The following is a 22,132-nucleotide window of genomic DNA, read 5'->3' as shown; positions in this document are numbered from 1 at the left end:
CAAAAGGGTTCTACCTGGAACCCAAATGGGTTCTACCTGGAACCAAAAATTGTTCTACTGGGACACAAAAAGGGCTCTGCCATGGCGACAGCCAAAGAACCCTTTTGGAACCCTTTTTCTAAGAGTGTATAGGCTGCATCTGTAGAATATGAATATTGAACTTGAAGTTATTTTTAAAGAAGGCCTATATATTCCAAGCTTTTTTCTTTATTTCTCTATATTCATTCACATTTATATTAGGCTCCGTGCATTTTGTGCACATCATGTAGACCAGAACAATTATATTACTGTGGGACCAGACAAACTAATAACAGCCCCGCCGCGATAGCCCCTGGATACCAAATGCGCGTTCCTTCTCGGCTCGCGCGGCCGTCACTGCAACAGCGTACGCCACAATAACATTTCGGACCAGAGGCACCGCACTTGCTTACAATGAAACACAGGTGGAGGCTGGCAGTAGAACTCTAGCCTGTGGTGCCTTCCATTTAGACCGAGGGATGGGTAGATGACGACCGAGAGCAATGGAGTCGAGGGCCCGTTGATACCATGAATGACAGGTATCACAAGGCGGCCCGGGATGGCTACCTGGACCTGCTGAAAGAGGCTACGCGGAAGGACTTGAACGCGCCGGATGAAGATGGCATGACACCGACGTTATGGGCCGCTTATCATGGCAACTTGGAGGCTCTACGACTTATCGTGGGCAGAGGGTAAGTAGGCTTTTAAGAACTGAAAATGTACTTTTCGTCACGTGTGGAATCTTGTATTCCTTTGCTCAACTCGTGCAGTAGTTAAGGATAGATAGTGTCCATATCTCGTGTGGTTAATAATATTGTGTTTGGTAGACATTGAAGTATTAATGCGCACTCTTATTATGGATAGATACGATAGGTAAAGTTCCCCCTGTGGAAAATAGTTAGTCTATTCTATAGCCAACCTATACTAGCTAGCCTACCCCTTCATGCAGTGCTCTGTGTAGTTTATGTATATTCTCCTAGGGAACGCAACACCTCTGTAGGAATTAGTTCCGGTCTAGTAAGATCTGTAGCGTTAGGTAAGGTCTGTAACATTAGGTAGGGCTAGTATTAAAGGTTTGTAACATTAGGTCAGGTCTGTAACATTAGGTCAGGTCTGTAACATTAGGTCAGGTCTGTAACATTAGGTAGGGCTAGTATTAAAGGTTTGTAACATTAGGTCAGGTCTGTAACATTAGGTACGGTCTGTAACATTAGGTAAGGTCTGTAACATTAGGTACGGTCTGTAACATTAGGTAGGGCTAGTAAGGTCAGTAGCAAGGTGCAGCACCAGTAGTGCTAGAGGGGTGTGCCATAATAACACATGAAAGAGGAGGTCATAGCCTACTGACTGATTCAGGATGCAGGATAAATAAAGTAACAGTAGCCTACTGACTGATTCAGGATGCAGGATAAATAAAGTAACAGTAGCCTACTGACTGATGCAGGATAAATAAAGTAACAGTAGCCTACTGACTGATGCAGGATAAATAAAGTAACAGTAGCCTACTGACTGATGCAGGATAAATAAAGTAACAGTAGCCTACTGGCCGATGCAGGATAAATAAAGTAACAGTAGCCTACTGGCCGATGCAGGATAAATAAAGTAACAGTAGCCTACTGACTGATGCAGGATAAATAAAGTAACAGTAGCCTACTGACTGATGCAGGATAAATAAAGTAACAGTAGCCTACTGACTGATGCAGGATAAATAAAGTAACAGTAGCCTACTGACTGATGCAGGATAAATAAAGTAACAGTAGCCTACTGGCTGATGCAGGATACATAAAGTAACAGTAGTCTACTGACTGATTCAGGATAAATAAAGTAACAGTAGCCTACTGACTGATTCAGGATGCAGGATAAATAAAGTAACAGTAGCCTACTGACTGATTCAGGATGCAGGATAAATAAAGTAACAGGATTTATTGAAGTCATGTATGTTTGTTCCATTGGAATGAACTGTTTTGGCTCGGGGTAAACAAGTAAAAGGTCACCAATACAACCACCACACTAATAGTGTATACTGTAGAGAGGCCTACCTACTGTGAACATTTCCTGTAGTTTTATTGGACAGTATATCTTTTGTGTTTTCGAATACCATAGAATAGAATATCACATCATAGAATATCACATCATAGAATAGAATATCATATAACAGAATATCACGGAATAGAATATCATGGAATAGAATATCATGGAATAGAATATCATGGAATAGAATAGAATATCATGGAATAGAATAGAATATCATGGAATATAATAGAATATCATGGAATAGAATATCATGGAATAGAATATCATAGAATAGAATATCATATAACAGAATAGAATATCATGGAATAGAATATCATAGAATAGAAAATAATATATCTATTGTTCATTTGGATAGAACAAAAATTGCCTTCTCCTTTTCCCCAAATACCCCCAGACATATGTTGACTGGCACAGCTAGGGTCAGCCACGAGGATACAGCCTAGCTGTGTAGACCAGTTTGAACCTTTCCATTGATAGACTATTAACTGAGTAGGTTGATTGTTCCAGACTTTGTGCCATTTAAAGTCACATAGGGCACTGCCAGGGGCCCTGAGGCAGCGGTTCAATCCCCCGTTCTACCAGTCACTCTGTACACTACTGTATCACTCATCTCATAATCTATATCTGTCAATAAAACTTCCAAATACCCCCCCAAAATATCACAATGGATCTGATAAATGTTTTGTTGACGTGATGATGTGCAGTGATTGATATGGCCTCTCCCTACTTTCTTTGTGGAGGGACTACTGGCTCCAACTATAGACTAACCAATGAGCAAGCTACTGCTTAGTTATTATGTCACTGTTTTTCAATTAACCATAAAAAGTGTCATCATGCTCTAATCATATCCTAGCAACATAAATGTTTGCCAAAAAAGGAAGTCTAGCATGATCAGTTAAGGCTGTTGTTGTATCCTCTCCTCAGCTTAACATTGCTTCTTGAAAAAACATCAGAGCATCAGAGAGGGTGAGATTAGAATTCTAGATGTAGAATGCTACTTTACTGGTTATTGTGCAGGTCAGAGTTATGTGATGCAACAATGGACAACTCATCACACATGTCATCATGATAGTTCTTCTTTCAGTAAAAACATGTCAAGTGTAATGCATTTCTATAGACAGACAATGTCACTTCGTTTCCATGTATGTCATTTGTCAGTAGCTATAAATTAATTCAGATCATACATTCTATTCAGGATTAAAAATGAATACATCTAATTTGGGACAATCAGTGCAAATGACCAGTGGCCAATGAGCCTGTTTAGATAACATCAGGTTCAAAACTTATGGCATCCTTGATAAAGACTTTTTTAAACTGTATGAAATAATACAACTGAGATATATTGTATGCAAAAAAAAAAGGGAAAATTATATTATTTTATATACTAATACAATTGATCAGAGAAATAGATTGTGTAGAAAATAAAAAATTGTGATAAACTCTGTGATAAAAAAAGATGTGTAAACATTTCCCAATTTTATTGAGCGTACAATCAAATCATATTTGATTGAGCATACAACAACTCAGTATTTGTATTATTTATTTTATACAGTCTTTTTTGCTTATCTTTATCAAGGATTGCCAATAACTTTGGACCTGAATGTATGTTCGTTTTAGATTAGGAAGCACCAGTAAACTGGAGTACACAAAGCTCTCTTCAGCGTGTTTCTGGCTGACCTGGTTTCCCTTCCTGTCCAGAGAAAGAAGCCCATTAGCAAAGTAGTTAATTGGCAAAAGTTTGGGGGATTCTCTCTCTCTCTCTCTCTCTCTAATCTCTATTTCTCTCTCTTTCTGTCTCTCTTTCTCTCCATAAATGTGTATGCACCTAATATGGGTTGGGAGAGGGGGGGGGGGGGGTCCTGTTTGGGTGTTTAGGACAGGGGCTTTCACACATACCTTGTGTTGGGGGGAGATTGTAACGACAGTGGACACATTGAGAACTAAGTATCCCACCACAAAGTAGTATAGGTGGGTGAAGGTGGTTGGGGGTAGGGTGAGGATCGTATTTATACGATCAACTGACAGAGCAATAGGCTGGTGAGGGCCTCCTCCCCAGCAATAGGCTGGGGTTTCGGACCCTTATCTTTCCATGGCTCAGTTATCTGTTTCACCAGGGCCCTGTCAGGCATCCTATTGGAAATGACACGTAAAGCTCTTACAAGATGCCACCTTTTCTCAAGCGTCCAAGGCTTTTGGTAGAGGTGGGGACAGCGGAAAGGGGAGTCTCTCAGTCAGTGGTGGGACATAGGGAAAGCCCAGATTCAGCCGTTCTGTCAGCAGTATCCAGCTTTCAGAGTCCAGGAGAGAACTGGGGAGCTTGAGAGGTTCATAAGTGAGGTGGAGGCTGAGCTGGTGGGGCAAGGTAGGGCCGGGCTGCTAGATCATCTGAACTACGCTGGGTGTTTTCTTTCAGATGAAAGCAAAAGGAGCACTTGTATGAGCTACATGTTCCATGTTGAGAGGGATGGATGCTCCCAGCTCTTTCTGCTTTGGGTTGAAAAAACAGAGTTTGTCTGATGGTGTAATTTGTTGTGGGGAGATGAGGGAGCCTGACGGGTGTGGAACTCCTGTGTGTTCTCAGGTTCTGCTCACGGACGTTCCCAAACTCAGAGAAATTACATTGATTTTCCCCGGACGTTTCACAAACTCTCGGCTGCCATCTCTAAGATGGCCCCTGACTGCCCCCGCTGGTCGATGGTCTGCCTGTGGACTTTTATAAAAAGTGAATTGGACAGGACTTGTTTTATGTGTTGCGTGAGTGCGTCAGAGGAGTTGCAACTAAGCAGTTGGTGGGTGGCTTGAGTGACCTAAAGAACTGGAGGCCTGTAGCGTTGTTCTGTGGGGACTATAAGGTCTTTGCCAAGGTCCTCTCTAACAGACTGAAGTCCAACTGGGACTCTATTGTAAACAAGGACCAAATGTACTGTGTACCAGGATGCTCAATCACAGACAATCTGTTCAGAACCAGGGACATGCTGGGCCTGTCAAGCCTTTAGAATGTGATCTTTGGACCTTCTTCCTTAGAAAGCCTTTGATAGGATGGACCATGACTATCTGTTCAATCTGTTGTCTGCTTTTGGTTGTGGGGAGAATTTTGTGGCCTGTGTTAAAATGTATGCTGGGGCTTCATGTATGGTGAAGGTGGGCGGGGGGCTAAGTAGGCCAGTCTGGGTAGGCCAGTCTGGGTAGGGCGGGACATTTGCCAGGGATGTCCTCTATCGGGGCAGCTATGCACGCTTACTATTGAGGAACTTTTGGGCCTGCTACACAGGAGGCTGTGGGCAGTGTGTGTGCCAGACAGGGTTGAGGACAGGTGTAGCAGTATCGGCATACGCTGCTGACGTCTCAGAGATGATTAGGGATGAGCAGAACCTACGGGGTCTAGTTTGAGAGGCTCTGTTATGTGGGGCATGGAGGGACAGGGCAGCTTCCAGGGGGGGGTTGCAGTGGGTCTGTGAAGGGCTCAATATTCTTGGGATGTATCTGGGCTTGGAGGGGTGGGTCAGGAAGAACTGCGAGGGAGTGTCACAAGTGGTGGTGTCGAAGCCAGGCGAAGTGGAGGTGGCTCCTCTACCAAGTGTCATACAGAGTGAGGGTGCTGATCAACAACTTGGTGGCATCGTCCCTATGACATAAATTGACCCCGGCGGTCTGCTGCCTGTCCAGGAGGGGGGACAAGGCCTCATGGACCTGGAGAGCAGGGTGGCAGGCTTCCAACTCAGTGGCACAGAGACTATACCACACTGATGATGGCTGGACTGACTTTTAACACTCCGATCCTGGGGAAGTTTGCGGAGGTGGGGGGCAATGCACTGTACACCCTCAGTGTCAAGGAAGTGAGGCACATCAGGAGCTTAGCGGTTGTGAAGGGGCATCAGTGGCAGGGGGTTGTGGGGGCTGAGAGCATGGCAGGGTATAGGTGGAGGGTGCTCAATAAGCTCCCATTGCCGAAAAGGTCAGGTGACCGAGGTATTCCAGCAGTGAAAGGGCCAAATGTGTTGGGTTTAATTTTTTGTCTCTCTCTGTCTCCCTCTCTCTTTCCCCTTCTCTGTCATTTCTCACTCTCTCTGTCAGTGTGTCTGCTTTTGCCAGGCATAGTCCGATCTCTCGTTCGCTCACACAGACTAAGTGGGCCTTGTGTGCATTTCAGAAACACAATTATACTGTAAGCAAACACCAAATTAGGTTTGATGTGGTTCATTAGTCCTCTGTGCATTCCACCATTTTGTTCAGGGTAAATGTACACAAGGTAACACAGTGGCGTGTCCACTTAGACAGTGTGGTGATAAAGTAACTGATAACAACCCTAGTTCTAGGAATTCCCACGGTATACAGCTTATAAAACATTTACTACACTAAATGTGCACTGTACCCATCTCTCACTGATTATGATAAACAGCCATTCTAACACCATGAAGAAGTCTGCGTGACATTTGGTACTAAAAATACTTTCATAGTCACCATAGTTTCTCACAACACCAGTGACTACTAGACGGCAGCACCCTTGAGATCCAGGGAGATCATTTCAATGATGTCTGACAACTTTATTGGGTTTGCTGCTGAAATACAGACCTGGCAGATTTACAGTGGATTTATAGTGGATTTATAGTGAATTTATAGTGGATAGTGAAACAGTAGCAGTAGGGAGCAACAATCTGTCATTCTATGATGTAACACCAAGCATAGTCAGGACACTGAGGACAGTGGAGTCCTTTTCAATTCCATTCCATTCTTATCATATGTTAAGTGAACAGGGGTTATCATGTGTTATTATTGGGCTATGACCTGCAGTAAAAGGTGCCCAGAGAAGAGTGAGGGATGTGTAAAATCATGTAATGTCTAACAACTGGAGCTGTAATTGCATAACAGCCATTATGTATCATCAAATAGCTGGTCATCTGTAGCTCAGTTGGTAGAGCATGATGTGTGCAATGCCATGATGGTGAGTTGGATTCCTGGGACCAGACGTAAAATGTATGCATCAATGTAAGTGGCTTTGGATAAAGTGTCTGGTAATTGGCAGATATTATATAATAGCACTGATATTTAGATTTATTTGAGATTCGTCTGCCCAGAGGCCCGGGCATTTGTGACACAGTCCTTTAAAGCACTTTTTTGAGTCCCCTTTGCACATACATTTGCACCCCAAAACATTTACCAGGAGAGTGGACAAAATAGGAGCCCCAAAAGACGCTGATAATCAAAAATGAGAAGAAAAAAAAATCTTTAAAATCTTTATTTGTCAAAATGCAAATAATGAAGAAAAGTACTCTTGTAACTCAGTTAAACTGTGATACATATTCTTAACCTGTTACGGCTAGACGATCCGCTAGCGGACCCCTCGACAACATCCGGTGAAATTGCAGAGCGCCCAATTCAAATTACTATAAATATTAAACTTTCATGAAATCACAAGTGCAATACATCAAAATAAAGCTTAACTTCTTGTTAATCCAGCCGCCGTGTCAGATTTCAAAAAGGCTTTACGGCGAAAGCAAACCATGCGATTATCAGAGGACAGCGCCCCATCATACAAATGCATGACAAACATATTTTAACCAGGGAGGTGCGACACAAAAGTCAGAAATAACGATATAATTCATGCCTTACCTTTGAAGAGCTTCTTCTGTTGGCACTCAAATGTCCCAGAAACATCACAAATGGTCCTTTTGTTCGATAAATTCCTTCTTTATATCCCCAAAATGTCCATTTATTTGGCACGTTTGATTTAGAAATACACCGGTTCCAACTCGCCCAACATGACAAATTATCTAATAAGTTACCTGTAAACTTGGTCCAAACAACTTTCCTAATCCAACCTTGGGTATCCTAAAACATAAATAATCTATCAAATTTAAGACAGAATATACTGTGTTCAATAGCGGATAAATTCAACGTGGAGCGAGCTCCAGGTCGTGCGCAACAAACAATAAAGTCCACTTGGCTTGACACTCACAACGAACAACTGTACTTCTTAATTTCTCAAAAGAAAAACATCAACCAATTTCTAAAGACTGTTGACATCTAGTGGAAGCCATAGGAACTGTAACCAGGTGTCTCATTAATATACACTGCTCAAAAAAATAAAGGGAACACTTAAACAACACAATGTAACTCCAAGTCAATCACACTTCTGTGAAATCAAACTGTACACTTAGGAAGCAACACTGATTGACAATAAATTTCACATGCTGTTGTGCAAATGGAATAGACAAAAGGTGGAAATTATAGGCAATTAGCAAGACACCCCCAAAAAAGGAGTGATTCTGCAGGTGGTGACCACAGACCACTTCTCAGTTCCTATGCTTCCTGGCTGATGTTTTGGTCACTTTTGAATGCTGGCGGTGCTCTCACTCTAGTGGTAGCATGAGACGGAGTCTACAACCCACACAAGTGGCTCAGGTAGTGCAGTTCATCCAGGATGGCACATCAATGCGAGCTGTGGCAAAAAGGTTTGCTGTGTCTGTCAGCGTAGTGTCCAGAGCATGGAGGCGCTACCAGGAGACAGGCCAGTACATCAGGAGACGTGGAGGAGGCCGTAGGAGGGCAACAACCCAGCAGCAGGACCGCTACCTCCGCCTTTGTGCAAGGAGGTGCACTGCCAGCGCCCTGCAAAATGACCTCCAGCAGGCCACAAATGTGCATGTGTCAGCATATGGTCTCACAAGGGGTCTGAGGATCTCATCTCGGTACCTAATGGCAGTCAGGCTACCTCTGGCGAGCACATGGAGGGCTGTGCGGCCCCACAAAGAAATGCCACCCCACACCATGACTGACCCATCGCCAAACCGGTCATGCTGGAGGATGTTGCAGGCAGCAGAACGTTCTCCACGGCGTCTCCAGACTCTGTCACGTCTGTCACATGTGCTCATGTGCTCAGTGTGAACCTGCTTTCATCTGTGAAGAGCACAGGGCGCCAGTGGCGAATTTGCCAATCTTGGTGTTCTCTGGCAAATGCCAAACGTCCTGCACGGTGTTGGGCTGTAAGCACAACCCCCACCTGTGGACGTCGGGCCCTCATACCACCCTCATGGAGTCTGTTTCTGACCGTTTGAGCAGACACATGCACATTTGTGGCCTGCTGGAGGTCATTTTGCAGGGCGCTGGCAGTGCACCTCCTTGCACAAAGGCGGAGGTAGCGGTCCTGCTGCTGGGTTGTTGCCCTCCTACGGCCTCCTCCACGTCTCCTGATGTACTGGCCTGTCTCCTGGTAGCGCCTCCATGCTCTGGACACTACGCTGACAGACACAGCAAACCTTTTTGCCACAGCTCGCATTGATGTGCCATCCTGGATGAACTGCACTACCTGAGCCACTTGTGTGGGTTGTAGACTCCGTCTCATGCTACCACTAGAGTGAGAGCACCGCCAGCATTCAAAAGTGACCAAAACATCAGCCAGGAAGCATAGGAACTGAGAAGTGGTCTGTGGTCACCACCTGCAGAATCACTCCTTTTTTGGGGGTGTCTTGCTAATTGCCTATAATTTCCACCTTTTGTCTATTCCATTTGCACAACAGCATGTGAAATTTATTGTCAATCAGTGTTGCTTCCTAAGTGTACAGTTTGATTTCACAGAAGTGTGATTGACTTGGAGTTACATTGTGTTGTTTAAGTGTTCCCTTTATTTTTTTGAGCAGTGTAGTTTCCCATAGAAAACGAATTGAAAACACAGTGAACTCAACAACAACAAAAAATCCTGGATGGTTTGTCCTCGGGGTTTCGCCTGCCAAATAAGTTATGTTATACTCAGACATTATTTTAACCGTTTTAAAAACTAGTGTGTTTTCTAACCAAATCGACCAATTATATGCATATCCTAGCTTCTGGGCCTGAGTAACAGGCAGTTTACTTTGGGCACGCTTTTCATCTGGACGTGAAAATAGTGCCCCCTAGCCCGAAGAAGTTTTAATAGAACAGAATGACCCTAGCCCTACCTGATCCTAAACCTACCTGACCCTAACTGATCCTAAACCTAGCCCTAACTGACCCTAACCCAACCCTAGCTCTAGCCCTACCTGACCCTAACATACCCTAACCCTACCTGATCCTAGCCTAGCCCTACCTGATCCTAACCCTACATGATCCTAAACCTAGCCCTACACCTATCTAACCCTACCGGACCCTATACAAGTACAATACGCCCTACCTAACCCTGACCATACCTGTACAGTAGAATAAGCAGGTCAGATGAAGTCAAGGATGTTTCATGTATACAGAATAGTAGAGACCAATATAAAGTATATTTTTTAATTGTTCTGTTATTTTGTATGCGTCTGTGACCCCTCAGTTCCTAGAAGATTTAGACCGTGACCCCTCAGTTCCTAGAAGATTTAGACCGTGACCCCTCAGTTCCTAGAAGATTTAGACCGTGACCCCTCAGCTCCTAGAAGATTTAGACCGTGACCCCTCAGTTCCTAGAAGATTTAGACCGTGACCCCTCAGTTCCTAGAAGATTTAGACCGTGACCCCTCAGTTCCTAGAAGATTTAGACCGTGACCCCTCAGTTCCTAGAAGATTTAGACCGTGACCCCTCAGTTCCTAGAAGATTTAGACCGTGACCCCTCAGTTCCTAAAAGATTTAGACCGTGACCCCTCAGTTCCTAAAAGATTTAGACCGTGACCCCTCAGTTCCTAAAAGATTTAGACTGTGACCCCTCAGTTCCTAAAAGATTTAGACTGTGACCCCTCAGTTCCTAAAAGATTTAGACTGTGACCCCTCAGTTCCTAAATCTTCTAGGCTGTGACCCCTCAGTTCCTAAATGATTTAGACTGTGACCCCTCAGTTCCTAGAAGGTTTAGACCGTGACCTCTCAGTTCCTAGAAGGTTTAGACGGTGACCCCTCAGTTCTTAGAAGATTTAGACTTCCCAGACCACCGTTGTCTTATGTCCCAGACAAGACGACACATGCAAAACAAGACACTAAAATTGGCAGACAAGAGAGACAGCAAATATATTCCGGCGACCCAGTTTGAACCCTTGTAGGTAACACTAGACAGTGAGAAACCAGGGTTGGGCAGGTGATATTTTAATAATTTGGCTGCCCGAGCTAATGCAGAGGCTTTAGCTCAGAAGGCTAAGTAACACAGTAATGTGTTAAAACCCTGCACTCTGAGAAAAAAGGTGCTATCTAGGACCAAAAAGGGTTCTTCAGCTGTCCCCATAGGGGAACCCTCTGAAGAACCCCTTTTGATTCCAGGTAGAACCCTTTTGGTTCTAGTTATAACCCTTTTGGGTTCCATGTAAAACCCTTTCCACAGAGGGTTCTACCTGGAACCCAAAAGGGTTCTACCTGGAACCAAAAAGGTTTATCCTATGGGTACAGTCGAAGAACCCTTTTGGAACGTTTTTTTCTAAGAGTGTGGATTGTCAGATCAGGGCAGGAAGAAATTAAAGTCAGGCAAGTTAGGAGTTGGTTAATCCTATGGCTCTCCTAGCTAATACCTAGGTTTTAGCTCAGTGGGCTAAGACAGCCATATGGCGCGTAGCAGACCTGGGTTTGAATTTTGATCGTTCTCACAGTGGGGGGAAATCAGGATCAGGCAGGTGGGGTGTTAATCTGCTGGCGTTCCTAGTTAATGCCTTTAACTCATTGGGCTAAAACTGTTGTGTTGTGCGCAAGACCCTGGTCGGTCACACAAGAAATCAAGGTCAGGCTGGTGCAAGGTGCTAATCCTGGCTCTGGTTGGGACTAGCGTGGCAGGCACACAGCTTCTCCGCTGTCTGTGAAAACCTTGCAGCTTTGTCCATCAATAATGTATCCCTAGCCTCTGTGACCAGTGCAATGCTAGCTGCACCTGCAGCTCATCAAATATTGATCAAGCCTGTTGGAGGACTAATGCTACAGTATATAGGGATACTACGACTGAGGTCAAATTTTGTCTGTTCAAGCATTTATGTTGGAAAGTCAACTGAAATCAACTCAATTATTGCTTTAAGGTCATCTGGAACTTTTAAAAAAAAACAGTTTACGGTTGCCCCTATCACTTCCATTGATTGTTAGCTAGCTAGCCAGCTGTGGCTAATGTTAGTGAAGGTCCTAATGGATTTTCAAAGAAAACTGGAAAATGACAGACTTGGGTTTTTATATCAGGTAAATCCATTTGAATTCAACCACTTTTTGACAGCATCCCTTTAGATTTATACAGCACTTTCCATACATTAGAAATCCAAGGCTTAAAAACAAAGGTGTCCATGTATGCCGATGACTCAAGTTTTATATTAAGTCCACAAGCTAGATCCCTGCAATGTCTCATTGAAGATCTAGATAACTCTTCTGGACTCTCTGGACTAAAACCTAATTATGATAAGTGTACAATATTACGTATTGGATCTTTAAAACAAAACTTATACATTAACCTGCAGTTTACCTTTAAAATGGGCTTACGGTGAAGTAGACATACTTGGTATTCATATCACAAAATATATAAATGAGCTCGCCACAGTGAATTTCAATAGAAAACATTTGTAAAAATAGACAAGATCCTGCAACCAAGGAGGTAAATACCTGTCTATTTATGGACAGATTGCCCTGATTAACTTAGTCGTATCTCAGTTTACTCACTTATGGCGCTGCCTACTCCTGATGATTCGTTTCTCAAATCATATGAGAAAGAAATATTTCGCTAGCTGTGGAAAGAGGGTTAGCTAGCTAACAATTTTCTGTGCTAACATAATTGCAAAAGGGTTTTCTAATGATCAATTAGCCTTTTAAAATGGTAAACTTGGATTAGCTAACACAACGTGCCATTGGAACACAGGAGTGATGGTTGCTGATAGTGGGCCTCTGTTCGCCTATGTAGATATTCCATAAAAATCTGCCGTTTCCAGCTACAATAGTCATTTACAACATTAACAATGTCTACACTGTATTTCTAATCAATTGATGTTATTTTAAAAATGGACACATTTCTTTGCTTTTCCTTCAAAAACAAGGACATTTCTAAGTGACCAAAACTTTTGAATGGTAGTGTGTGTGTGTGTGTGTATATATATATATATATATATATATATATATATATATGCTACTGCTCGACTAAAATAATCTTGGTTGACCAACAGCCTATCAACCAAACAATCAACCATCGACTAATTGGGTCAGCCCTACTAGCCTTGCCCCACTTGTTAGATATTATGCACATTAATAGCTTGAGAGCAAACGTCCTCGCCATGTGATTTATCATAGTAATAGGCAGCAGCAATCTAAAGGATCAGATGGAAAACATGCCAGGAAAAGTGATTGGCTGAAATGATGAAGTAAGTGGATGAAGAAATGCAGTTGTCAAACAGTTGTCATTTTTTTTGTCTTAATTTAACGTTAAATGTAAAAATAAAACGTTTTATTTTCGTATATGTTGTAACTTAGACCCTACTTTACATCATCTGAGGTTGTGTTGTGCCCGCCATCGGTTGAGACAACATGCATTAAGGTTTAAAAATTATACTTTATAAAAAACATGATTATTTTCAAGAAATGATCAAATAGTTTGACAACCCTGTTTGTAAGCTTTTAAAAGATATCAATCTCAAGCGTTTATCTTTTCCAGTGATGAAGACATGATGTCTCATGGTATGGTAGGTATGCAACATGGGTCAACTTTGAGCACCTTTATCTCTTGAATGTTTTGGTATTCAAGTCAAAAGAGTCACTTTCTGATCACTTCTACAATGGGAAAATATGTATGGAAGGTTTACTTCAAATCAAAAGGGGAGTTGTCAAAAAGTGATTGAATTCAAATGGATTGACCCTGTCGTAACAGGACCTCTTTCACCCCCTCTGCCCGGTTGACACTAATACAGATGATCTTCCATGCTTGACTATGGGGATGTCATCTACAGTTCAACATGCAAGGGATCCCCAGAGAAGCAAGATGGGCTTCATCATTCCACCATTTTGTTCAGGGTAAATGTACACAAGGTAACACAGTGGCGTGTCCACTTAGACAGTGTGGTGATAAAGTAACTGATAACAACCCTAGTTCTAGGAATTCCCACGGTATACAGCTTATAAAACATTTACTACACTAAATGTGCACTGTACCCATCTCTCACTGATTATGATAAACAGCACACATTCACATTTCCACCAATCAGCCTGTCAACGTATCCTCAAGCAATAGAACAGTGCTGAATAATACCTAACCTCTACTGTACAAGTAGAATACACTCTACCTAACCCTATCTGACCCTAACCTGACCCCCTTATGGGCTACCGAGTGGCACAGCGGTCTAAGGCACTGCATCTCAGTGCTAGAGGCATCACTACATACCCTGGTTTGATCCCGGGCTGTATCACAACCGGCCATGATCAGGAGTCCCATAGGACGGCGCTTGGTAGGCCGTCATTATAAAATAAGAATTTGTTCTTAACTGATTTGCCTAGTTAAATTAAGGTTCAATAATAAATAAAACCCTACCAGACCCTAACCAATATAAAGTACACTGCTCAAAAAAATAAAGGGAACACTTAAACAACACAATGTAACTCCAAGTCAATCACACTTCTGTGAAATCAAACTGTCCACTTAGGAAGCAACACTGATTGACAATAAATTTAACATGCTGTTGTGCAAATGGAATAGACAAAAGGTGGAAATTATAGGCAATTAGCAAGACACCCCCAAAAAAGGAGTGATTCTGCAGGTGGTGACCACAGACCACTTCTCAGTTCCTATGCTTCCTGGCTGATGTTTTGGTCACTTTTGAATGCTGGCGGTGCTCTCACTCTAGTGGTAGCATGAGACGGAGTCTACAACCCACACAAGTGGCTCAGGTAGTGCAGTTCATCCAGGATGGCACATCAATGCGAGCTGTGGCAAAAAGGTTTGCTGTGTCTGTCAGCGTAGTGTCCAGAGCATGGAGGCGCTACCAGGAGACAGGCCAGTACATCAGGAGACGTGGAGGAGGCCGTAGGAGGGCAACAACCCAGCAGCAGGACCGCTACCTCCGCCTTTGTGCAAGGAGGTGCACTGCCAGCGCCCTGCAAAATGACCTCCAGCAGGCCACAAATGTGCATGTGTCTGCTCAAACGGTCAGAAACAGACTCCATGAGGGTGGTATGAGGGCCCGACGTCCACAGGTGGGGGTTGTGCTTACAGCCCAACACCGTGCAGGACGTTTGGCATTTGCCAGAGAACACCAAGATTGGCAAATTCGCCACTGGCGCCCTGTGCTCTTCACAGATGAAAGCAGGTTCACACTGAGCACATGAGCACATGTGACAGACGTGACAGAGTCTGGAGACGCCGTGGAGAACGTTCTGCTGCCTGCAACATCCTCCAGCATGACCGGTTTGGCGATGGGTCAGTCATGGTGTGGGGTGGCATTTCTTTGTGGGGCCGCACAGCCCTCCATGTGCTCGCCAGAGGTAGCCTGACTGCCATTAGGTACCGAGATGAGATCCTCAGACCCCTTGTGAGACCATATACTGACACATGCACATTTGTGGCCTGCTGGAGGTCATTTTGCAGGGCGCTGGCAGTGCACCTCCTTGCACAAAGGCGGAGGTAGCGGTCCTGCTGCTGGGTTGTTGCCCTCCTACGGCCTCCTCCACGTCTCCTGATGTACTGGCCTGTCTCCTGGTAGCGCCTCCATGCTCTGGACACTACGCTGACAGACACAGCAAACCTTTTTGCCACAGCTCGCATTGATGTGCCATCCTGGATGAACTGCACTACCTGAGCCACTTGTGTGGGTTGTAGACTCCGTCTCATGCTACCACTAGAGTGAGAGCACCGCCAGCATTCAAAAGTGACCAAAACATCAGCCAGGAAGCATAGGAACTGAGAAGTGGTCTGTGGTCACCACCTGCAGAATCACTCCTTTTTTGGGGGTGTCTTGCTAATTGCCTATAATTTCCACCTTTTGTCTATTCCATTTGCACAACAGAATGTGAAATTTATTGTCAATCAGTGTTGCTTCCTAAGTGGACAGTTTGATTTCACAGAAGTGTGATTGACTTGGAGTTACATTGTGTTGTTTAAGTGTTCCCTTTATTTTTTTGAGCAGTGTATATTTGTTTCATTGTTCTCTATTATTCTGTGTACATCAGTGACCCCTCAGTTCCTAGAAGATTTAGACTGTGAACCTGTCCTTCTGTGTTGTCACATGCCCCTGTCCTTCTGTGTTGTCATGTCTGTCTTGTCCTGTGATTTCAATGTTTTGTTGTTATTTGATTTATTGCACCGCACTTCCTAGTCGTCACTGGCCAGGCCGTCATTGTAAATAAGAATTTGTTTGTAGTCCTTTACAGGCAGCTTTGAACTCTGATAAGGGCCTATATTGTAAGGCAGGGGCTGTATACATGTGCACTTCACATTTCCATATCATAAAACTCATGTAATATAAAGTGTCAACGTTTATGAACACTGATGTACAGTTACAAGATGACATGGTGTCATACCTTGGGTTTGTTCTGAACACAGACAGTGTTTGTTGTATTGGGATAAAGATTTGCCGTGGACCACGCATCTGAACGCACTCATGACTCCATTCTATGTGCAAAATAATTACCATCTGCTGCTCTGAATTGCCCTGTTAAAGCCTTAACACTAATGTCATATTTTATAATTGAGCTTCTCATGTTGGCTATAGAACATACAAAAACACCTTATAGTTGAAGACTCTTCTTTGAGTCATAAAAGTGCATTTAAATGACTTAGGAACTGTGCACACTTTGGAGAGGTGTGTGGCCACTTGGAAACACCAGTTAGACCTCACTCAAACCCTTGTCATTCTTTTGTCTTATGTTGCACCTAGCCCACATTTTCCAAGAATATTCTTATCATGTTACTGAATGTATCCAGAGTATTTTCTGATTTAGTTATCAACAAATGCAGTAAAAAGTGCTGTAAATGTAAAAAGAAAAGTCACATTAAATCAACAGTGTGTCAGGTGAACTGTTGTCCTCACCTTTAGTCTAATAATTGTCCCATAAATCTCCAAACTGTTCCCTTTTAATTGCTAACATGATTATGTATATGCTTTCCATATTTCCTCAGAGGAAAACATTTCATTTAGCCCTATAGGCCAATGCCCACCAGTGTAAGGGATTTTAACTGACTCACCTGGATAAATAAAGGTTAAATAAAATATATACATTTAAAAAAGAACCATGGATTAATGTTTCTCCAGGCCCATAGACTACTTTCAGGGTGAGGAACCATCTAACATCAAGTTGTAAAATCCTGAACTTCCCCTTTAAGATCAGCAATAGGGTTAGTGTACCACCATCCGGAACCATTCCAAATCTGACAGCTGTTTATACACTGCCTCTAAATAAAGAGGAACTTCCTGTTAATATTTAAACCTCTGAAAGGATAAATTGAAGTACAATCTGGCGGTAAACAGGATTTCACCTTTGATGTAATTCCTGTAAAGAATTCCCTTTTCCTGGGAATAGAACTGAAATAGGAATCACGTTGTGATATGTTATCAATGTTTTATGGAACCCATTAGAACTCAAATCTGCCCTCCACCCTAAACAAATATTAGTGACGTTAAGTCATCTGCACTGTCACTACATTGGGAAAATTCAGCGCCAATGCTGCGCGACTGAAGGAATTGAGCATGACGTCACCAGGTATGCACGCCCCGGTAGTACGCTCCTGAGTCAGGGGCAGCCCGACCGGCCCGGGCCTCCCGTGAAACAAGACACTGGTTAGTGTAGTGGTGTTGACAAGCCGGTGTGTTGTGTTACAGGGTGACTGTAGTGTAGAGGTGTTGGTCCTAGTGGAGGCGGAGGTGCCCATGGGGTCATGGGCACCTCCGCCCATGATGGTAGGGGAATGGAAAGCATGGAGAAGCCAGAGAAATCCTCTACACGTAATGACAGCAGGTTCAAACAGTGGTATTGTTCATCTCATAACTTGTGTATCTGCCATCTGTTTGGTGTCATTAAGAATTACTTTACTGTGTTGTTGTTGCTGGTGCTGCGGAGATTTACCAGTGCTAAAGGGTACTGTGATGTAAGGTTAAACATGATTTATGAAGATTCGATGAACAGCCCATGGATGAGATCTCAGTGCTGAAATCATGATTTAAAAAATCTTGGGCTTTATCACAAGGTACCTGCTATGTTTAGGAGTATCTGAGAGTGGGTTATCCTTCTCCTGGTTCATATTACTCACAGATAGCACTTACTGAATTGAATGCCTTTGGAACAGAACAGCAAGACTTGTTGTAACAGCATCATCACCTCTGTCTTGGCACGGGTCTTCGTTGGCACTGTAAATAGTTGGGGATGATCTTGACATCGTTGCAAAATGTATGTTTCAAGTTCAGGTAAGAGTGAAAAAAAGAAAGTATCTTGTTTACTAAGAGCACGTATTTGTGGTGCATTAGATTCAGCTTGATATTTTCACATTTGGGACTACTCCATTGGTTCTGGGGGGAAAAAACGAAATCAGGCACAGTTCAAGTATTTGAAATACTTTTACATAGTCCTATGTTCGTCCCAGGTCTATGTGTACAACATCCATAGTAGGATGAAGACTTCCTAATATGGAGGCCATGTGTGCTATATGCCCGTTGCTTCTTTCAGCCTCTCTGGATCAAAATTCTAGCTGATGTCTGTACTTCCTCTTGTTCTGCAGAGGCAACCCTGATAAGTGTGACATATGGGGGAACACACCTCTCCACCTGGCAGCCGCCAACGGCCACCACAACTGCCTGTCCTTCCTGGTGTCCTTCGGTGCCAACATGTGGTGCCTGGACAACGACTACCACACGCCCCTGGACATGGCCGCCACCAAAAGCCACATGGACTGTGTCCGCTACCTGGACTCGATTGCCGCCAAGCAGTCGGCCCTTAACCCCAAGCTGGTGGGGAAGCTGAAGGAGCGGGCTTTCCGCGAGGCCGAGAGGAGGATTAAGGAGTGTGTGAAGCTGCAGCGGAAGCACCACAAGCGCATGGAGCGCAAGTTCCACAAAGAGGCGGCGTCGGAGCAGTCCATGTCAGACGCCATGAGCTTCTCCAGCTACACAAGCAGCTCAGTGAGCCGCAAGCTGCACCACCTAAACACCACCACTGTCAGTGTGCCATACTCTCAGGTCAGTACAAGCTGCCTCACCTAAACACCACCACTGTCAGTGTGCCATACTCTCAGGTCAGTACAAGCTGCCTCACCTAAACACCACCACTGTCAGTGTGCCATACTCTCAGGTCAGTACAAGCTGCACCACCTAAACACCACCACTGTCAGTGTGCCATACTCTCTGGTCAGTACAAGCTGCCCCACCTAAACACCACTGTCAGTGTGCCATACTCCCAGGTCAGTACAAGCTGCCCCACCTAAACACTGTCAGTGTGCCATACTCTCAGGTCAGTACAAGCTGCCCCACCTAAACACTGTCAGTGTGCCATACTCTCAGGTCAGTACAAGCTGCCTCACCTAAACACTGTCAGTGTGCCATACTCTCAGGTCAGTACAAGCTGCCCCACCTAAACACCACTGTCAGTGTGCCATACTCTCAGGTCAGTACAAGCTGCCTCACCTAAACACCACTGTCAGTGTGTCATACTCTCAGGTCAGTACAAGCTGCCCCACCTAAACACTGTCAGTATGTGTCACACCCTGATCTATTTCACCTGTCTTGTGCTTGTCTCCACTCCCCTCCAGGTGTCTCCCATTTTCTCCCAAATCAGAGTCAGGCAGGCAGGCAGGCAGAAAGGTCAGAACTGGGAAGGCTAAGAAAAACTAGACCACAGGCACACTCTGGTAGGACTTAACGGGACAAGACAAACGGGCAACAGACAAACAGAAAACTCAGGTATAAATGCACAGAGGATAATGGGGAAAATGGGAGACACCTGGAGGGGGGTGGAGACAAGCACAAGACAGGTGAAACAGATCAGGGTGTGACAGTGTGCCATACTCTTAGGTCAGTACAGTACAGCCTCATCCAGCCATTTATTCCCGTTGAATATTTATTTAAAGGGACATTCCACTCCAAAACCAACGTTTGTCAGATGTTTTCAGACCGTAAAAATAGTCCAATGTCAAGATGAGTGGTTGTGTAGCTCCAGCTATTGGTTGTGTAGCTCCAGCTATTGGTTGTGTAGCTCCAGCTATTGGTTGTGTAGCTCCAGCTAGTGGTTGTGTAGCTCCAGCTAGTGGTTGTGTAGCTCCAGCTAGTGGTTGTGTAGCTCCAGCTAGTGGTTGTGTAGCTCCAGCTAGTGGTTGTGAAGCTCCAGCTAGTGGTTGTGTAGCTCCAGCTAGTGGTTGTGTAGCTCCAGCTATTGGTTGTGTAGCTCCAGCTAGTGGTTGTGTAGCTCCAGCTATTGGTTGTGTAGCTCCAGCTAGTGGTTGTGTAGCTCCAGCTAGTGGTTGTGTAGCTCCAGCTAGTGGTTGTGTAGCTCCAGCTAGTGGTTGTGTAGCTCCAGCTAGTGGTTGTGTAGCTCCAGCTATTGGTTGTGTAGCTCCAGCTAGTGGTTGTGTAGCTCCAGCTATTGGTTGTGTAGCTCCAGCTAGTGGTTGTGTAGCTCCAGCTATATGATGCCTCAAGCTAAATGAATACATGGGAAAGATGAACACAGCACATCTGGAGATAATATGGTGCTTCTCTTTTCCTTCATTTAGGATTGTAGTACAAAGCTGCATCTATAAAATGAATGACCTGGGATGTGGACTCATCTCAAGTTTAACAGATGACAAATGATTCATGTTGGAGTGTAATGTCCCTTTCATTTTCAACATGGTGTACATAATTATAGACTGCAAATAACTGTCATTGTATCCTCTCCTTTCTCCACTGATGGGAGATGTTGCTGTTCCAACTGTTGTGCATGTGAAACTCCCCATCTGTTATGTCTGCTGCTGTATCATTTCACATGCACAACAGTTGGAACAGCAACATTTCCCATCAGTGGAGAAAGGAGAGGATACAATGACAGTTATGTGCAATCTAGAATTATGTACACCATGTTGAAAATGAAAGGGACATTACACTCAAACATTAAACATTTGTCATCTGTTAAATTTGAGATGTGTGCTCCGCTATAATTAGTGGTTGAAGCCTGTGTTGCTCTTTGTCCCTGCAGGCTACTCTTCACGCCACAACCCGAGGCAAGACCAAGATCCAGAAGAGGTTGGAGAAGAGAAAGCAAGGGGACGGGACCTTCAAGATCTACGAGGACGGCAGGAAGAGCGTGCGCTCCCTCTCGGGCCTCCAGCTGGGCAACGATGTCATGTTCCTTAAACAGGGAACCTATGTCGGCCCTCGGGACCGCGCAGGGCGCCGCGGAAACCTCCGAGACATATTCCACGGAGACGCCAACGACGACGCCATCTCTCGTGCCATCAGCGAGCCGGACTTGTCTTACCGGCCCAACATGGAATACTCTGAGGTCAGCACCGACTCGGGCCACGACTCTCTCTTCAACCGGCCCGGTCTGGGAACCATGGTGTTCCGACGCAACTATATCAGCGGCGGCCTGTTCGGCATCGGCGGGCGCGACGAGGGGAGCCTCAGCGGAGGAACCGAACGGGCTGGCAGCGCCAACGTGCGGCTGCGCAGCCGGCTGCGGCGTTCGCCCAGCCTGGACGATGGGGGGGACAGCATCGGCAGTGCCCGCAGCCTCCAGGAAAGGAACCGCCAGGATCTTCCCTGGGACGAGGTGGAGCTGGGGCTGGATGATGACTGCGAGGCCGTCACCAGCCCGTTGGAGGTGTTCTTGGCTGCGCAGACCATGGGCGAGTTCCTCACCGTCTTCAGGCGGGAGAAGATTGACCTGGAGGCGCTGCTGCTGTGCTCGGACCAGGACCTCAAGAGCATCCACATCCCCCTGGGGCCCAGGAAGAAAATCCTGGATGCCTGCAAGAGACGTCTGGAGACCCTTGAGGACCCTGACTACATCGAGGACACCCTGCTGTGAATGGTGACTGACACTTTTGGATCTGAAGATGCTGTGTAGATACTGTATACCTATACTACTGTGATGTTCACCTACAGAGTAAACCTACACTACAGAGTAAACCTACACTCCAGAGTAAACCTAACCTACAGAGTAAACCTAACCTACAGGGTAAACCTAACCTACAGAGTAAACCTAACCTACAGAGTAAACCTACACTACAGACTAAA

General features: G+C 44.7%; 1 protein-coding gene across 1 annotated transcript; it reads left to right on the top strand.

Moving 5' to 3' along the window:
• The first annotated feature begins 546 nt into the window (after nt 1–546).
• On the top strand, nt 547–21,923 carry LOC120044727 (Usher syndrome type-1G protein homolog). Its single transcript, XM_038989405.1, has 3 exons — nt 547–710; nt 18,643–19,099; nt 21,090–21,923. The coding sequence occupies exons 1-3, from the start codon at nt 547–549 to the stop codon at nt 21,921–21,923; spliced, it is 1,455 nt and encodes a 484-aa protein (XP_038845333.1).
• The last annotated feature ends 209 nt before the right edge of the window (nt 21,924–22,132 follow it).

This window comes from Salvelinus namaycush, chromosome 3 (genome assembly GCF_016432855.1).
Source record: "Salvelinus namaycush isolate Seneca chromosome 3, SaNama_1.0, whole genome shotgun sequence".
Lineage (NCBI taxonomy): Eukaryota > Metazoa > Chordata > Actinopteri > Salmoniformes > Salmonidae > Salvelinus > Salvelinus namaycush.
The sequence above is the reverse complement of the archived record's forward strand: the minus strand, read 5'-3'. Positions and strand labels throughout refer to the sequence as shown.

Bases quoted from the DNA above. Each gene is read 5' to 3' on its own strand.
- LOC120044727 (XM_038989405.1), top strand. From the start codon at position 547: ATGAATGACAGGTATCACAAGGCGGCCCGGGATGGCTACCTGGACCTG. The intron at 711-18,642 runs GTAAGTAGGCTT...CTTGTTCTGCAG, and splicing joins CGACTTATCGTGGGCAGAGG to AGGCAACCCTGATAAGTGTG. The intron at 19,100-21,089 runs GTCAGTACAAGC...TTGTCCCTGCAG, and splicing joins TCAGTGTGCCATACTCTCAG to GCTACTCTTCACGCCACAAC.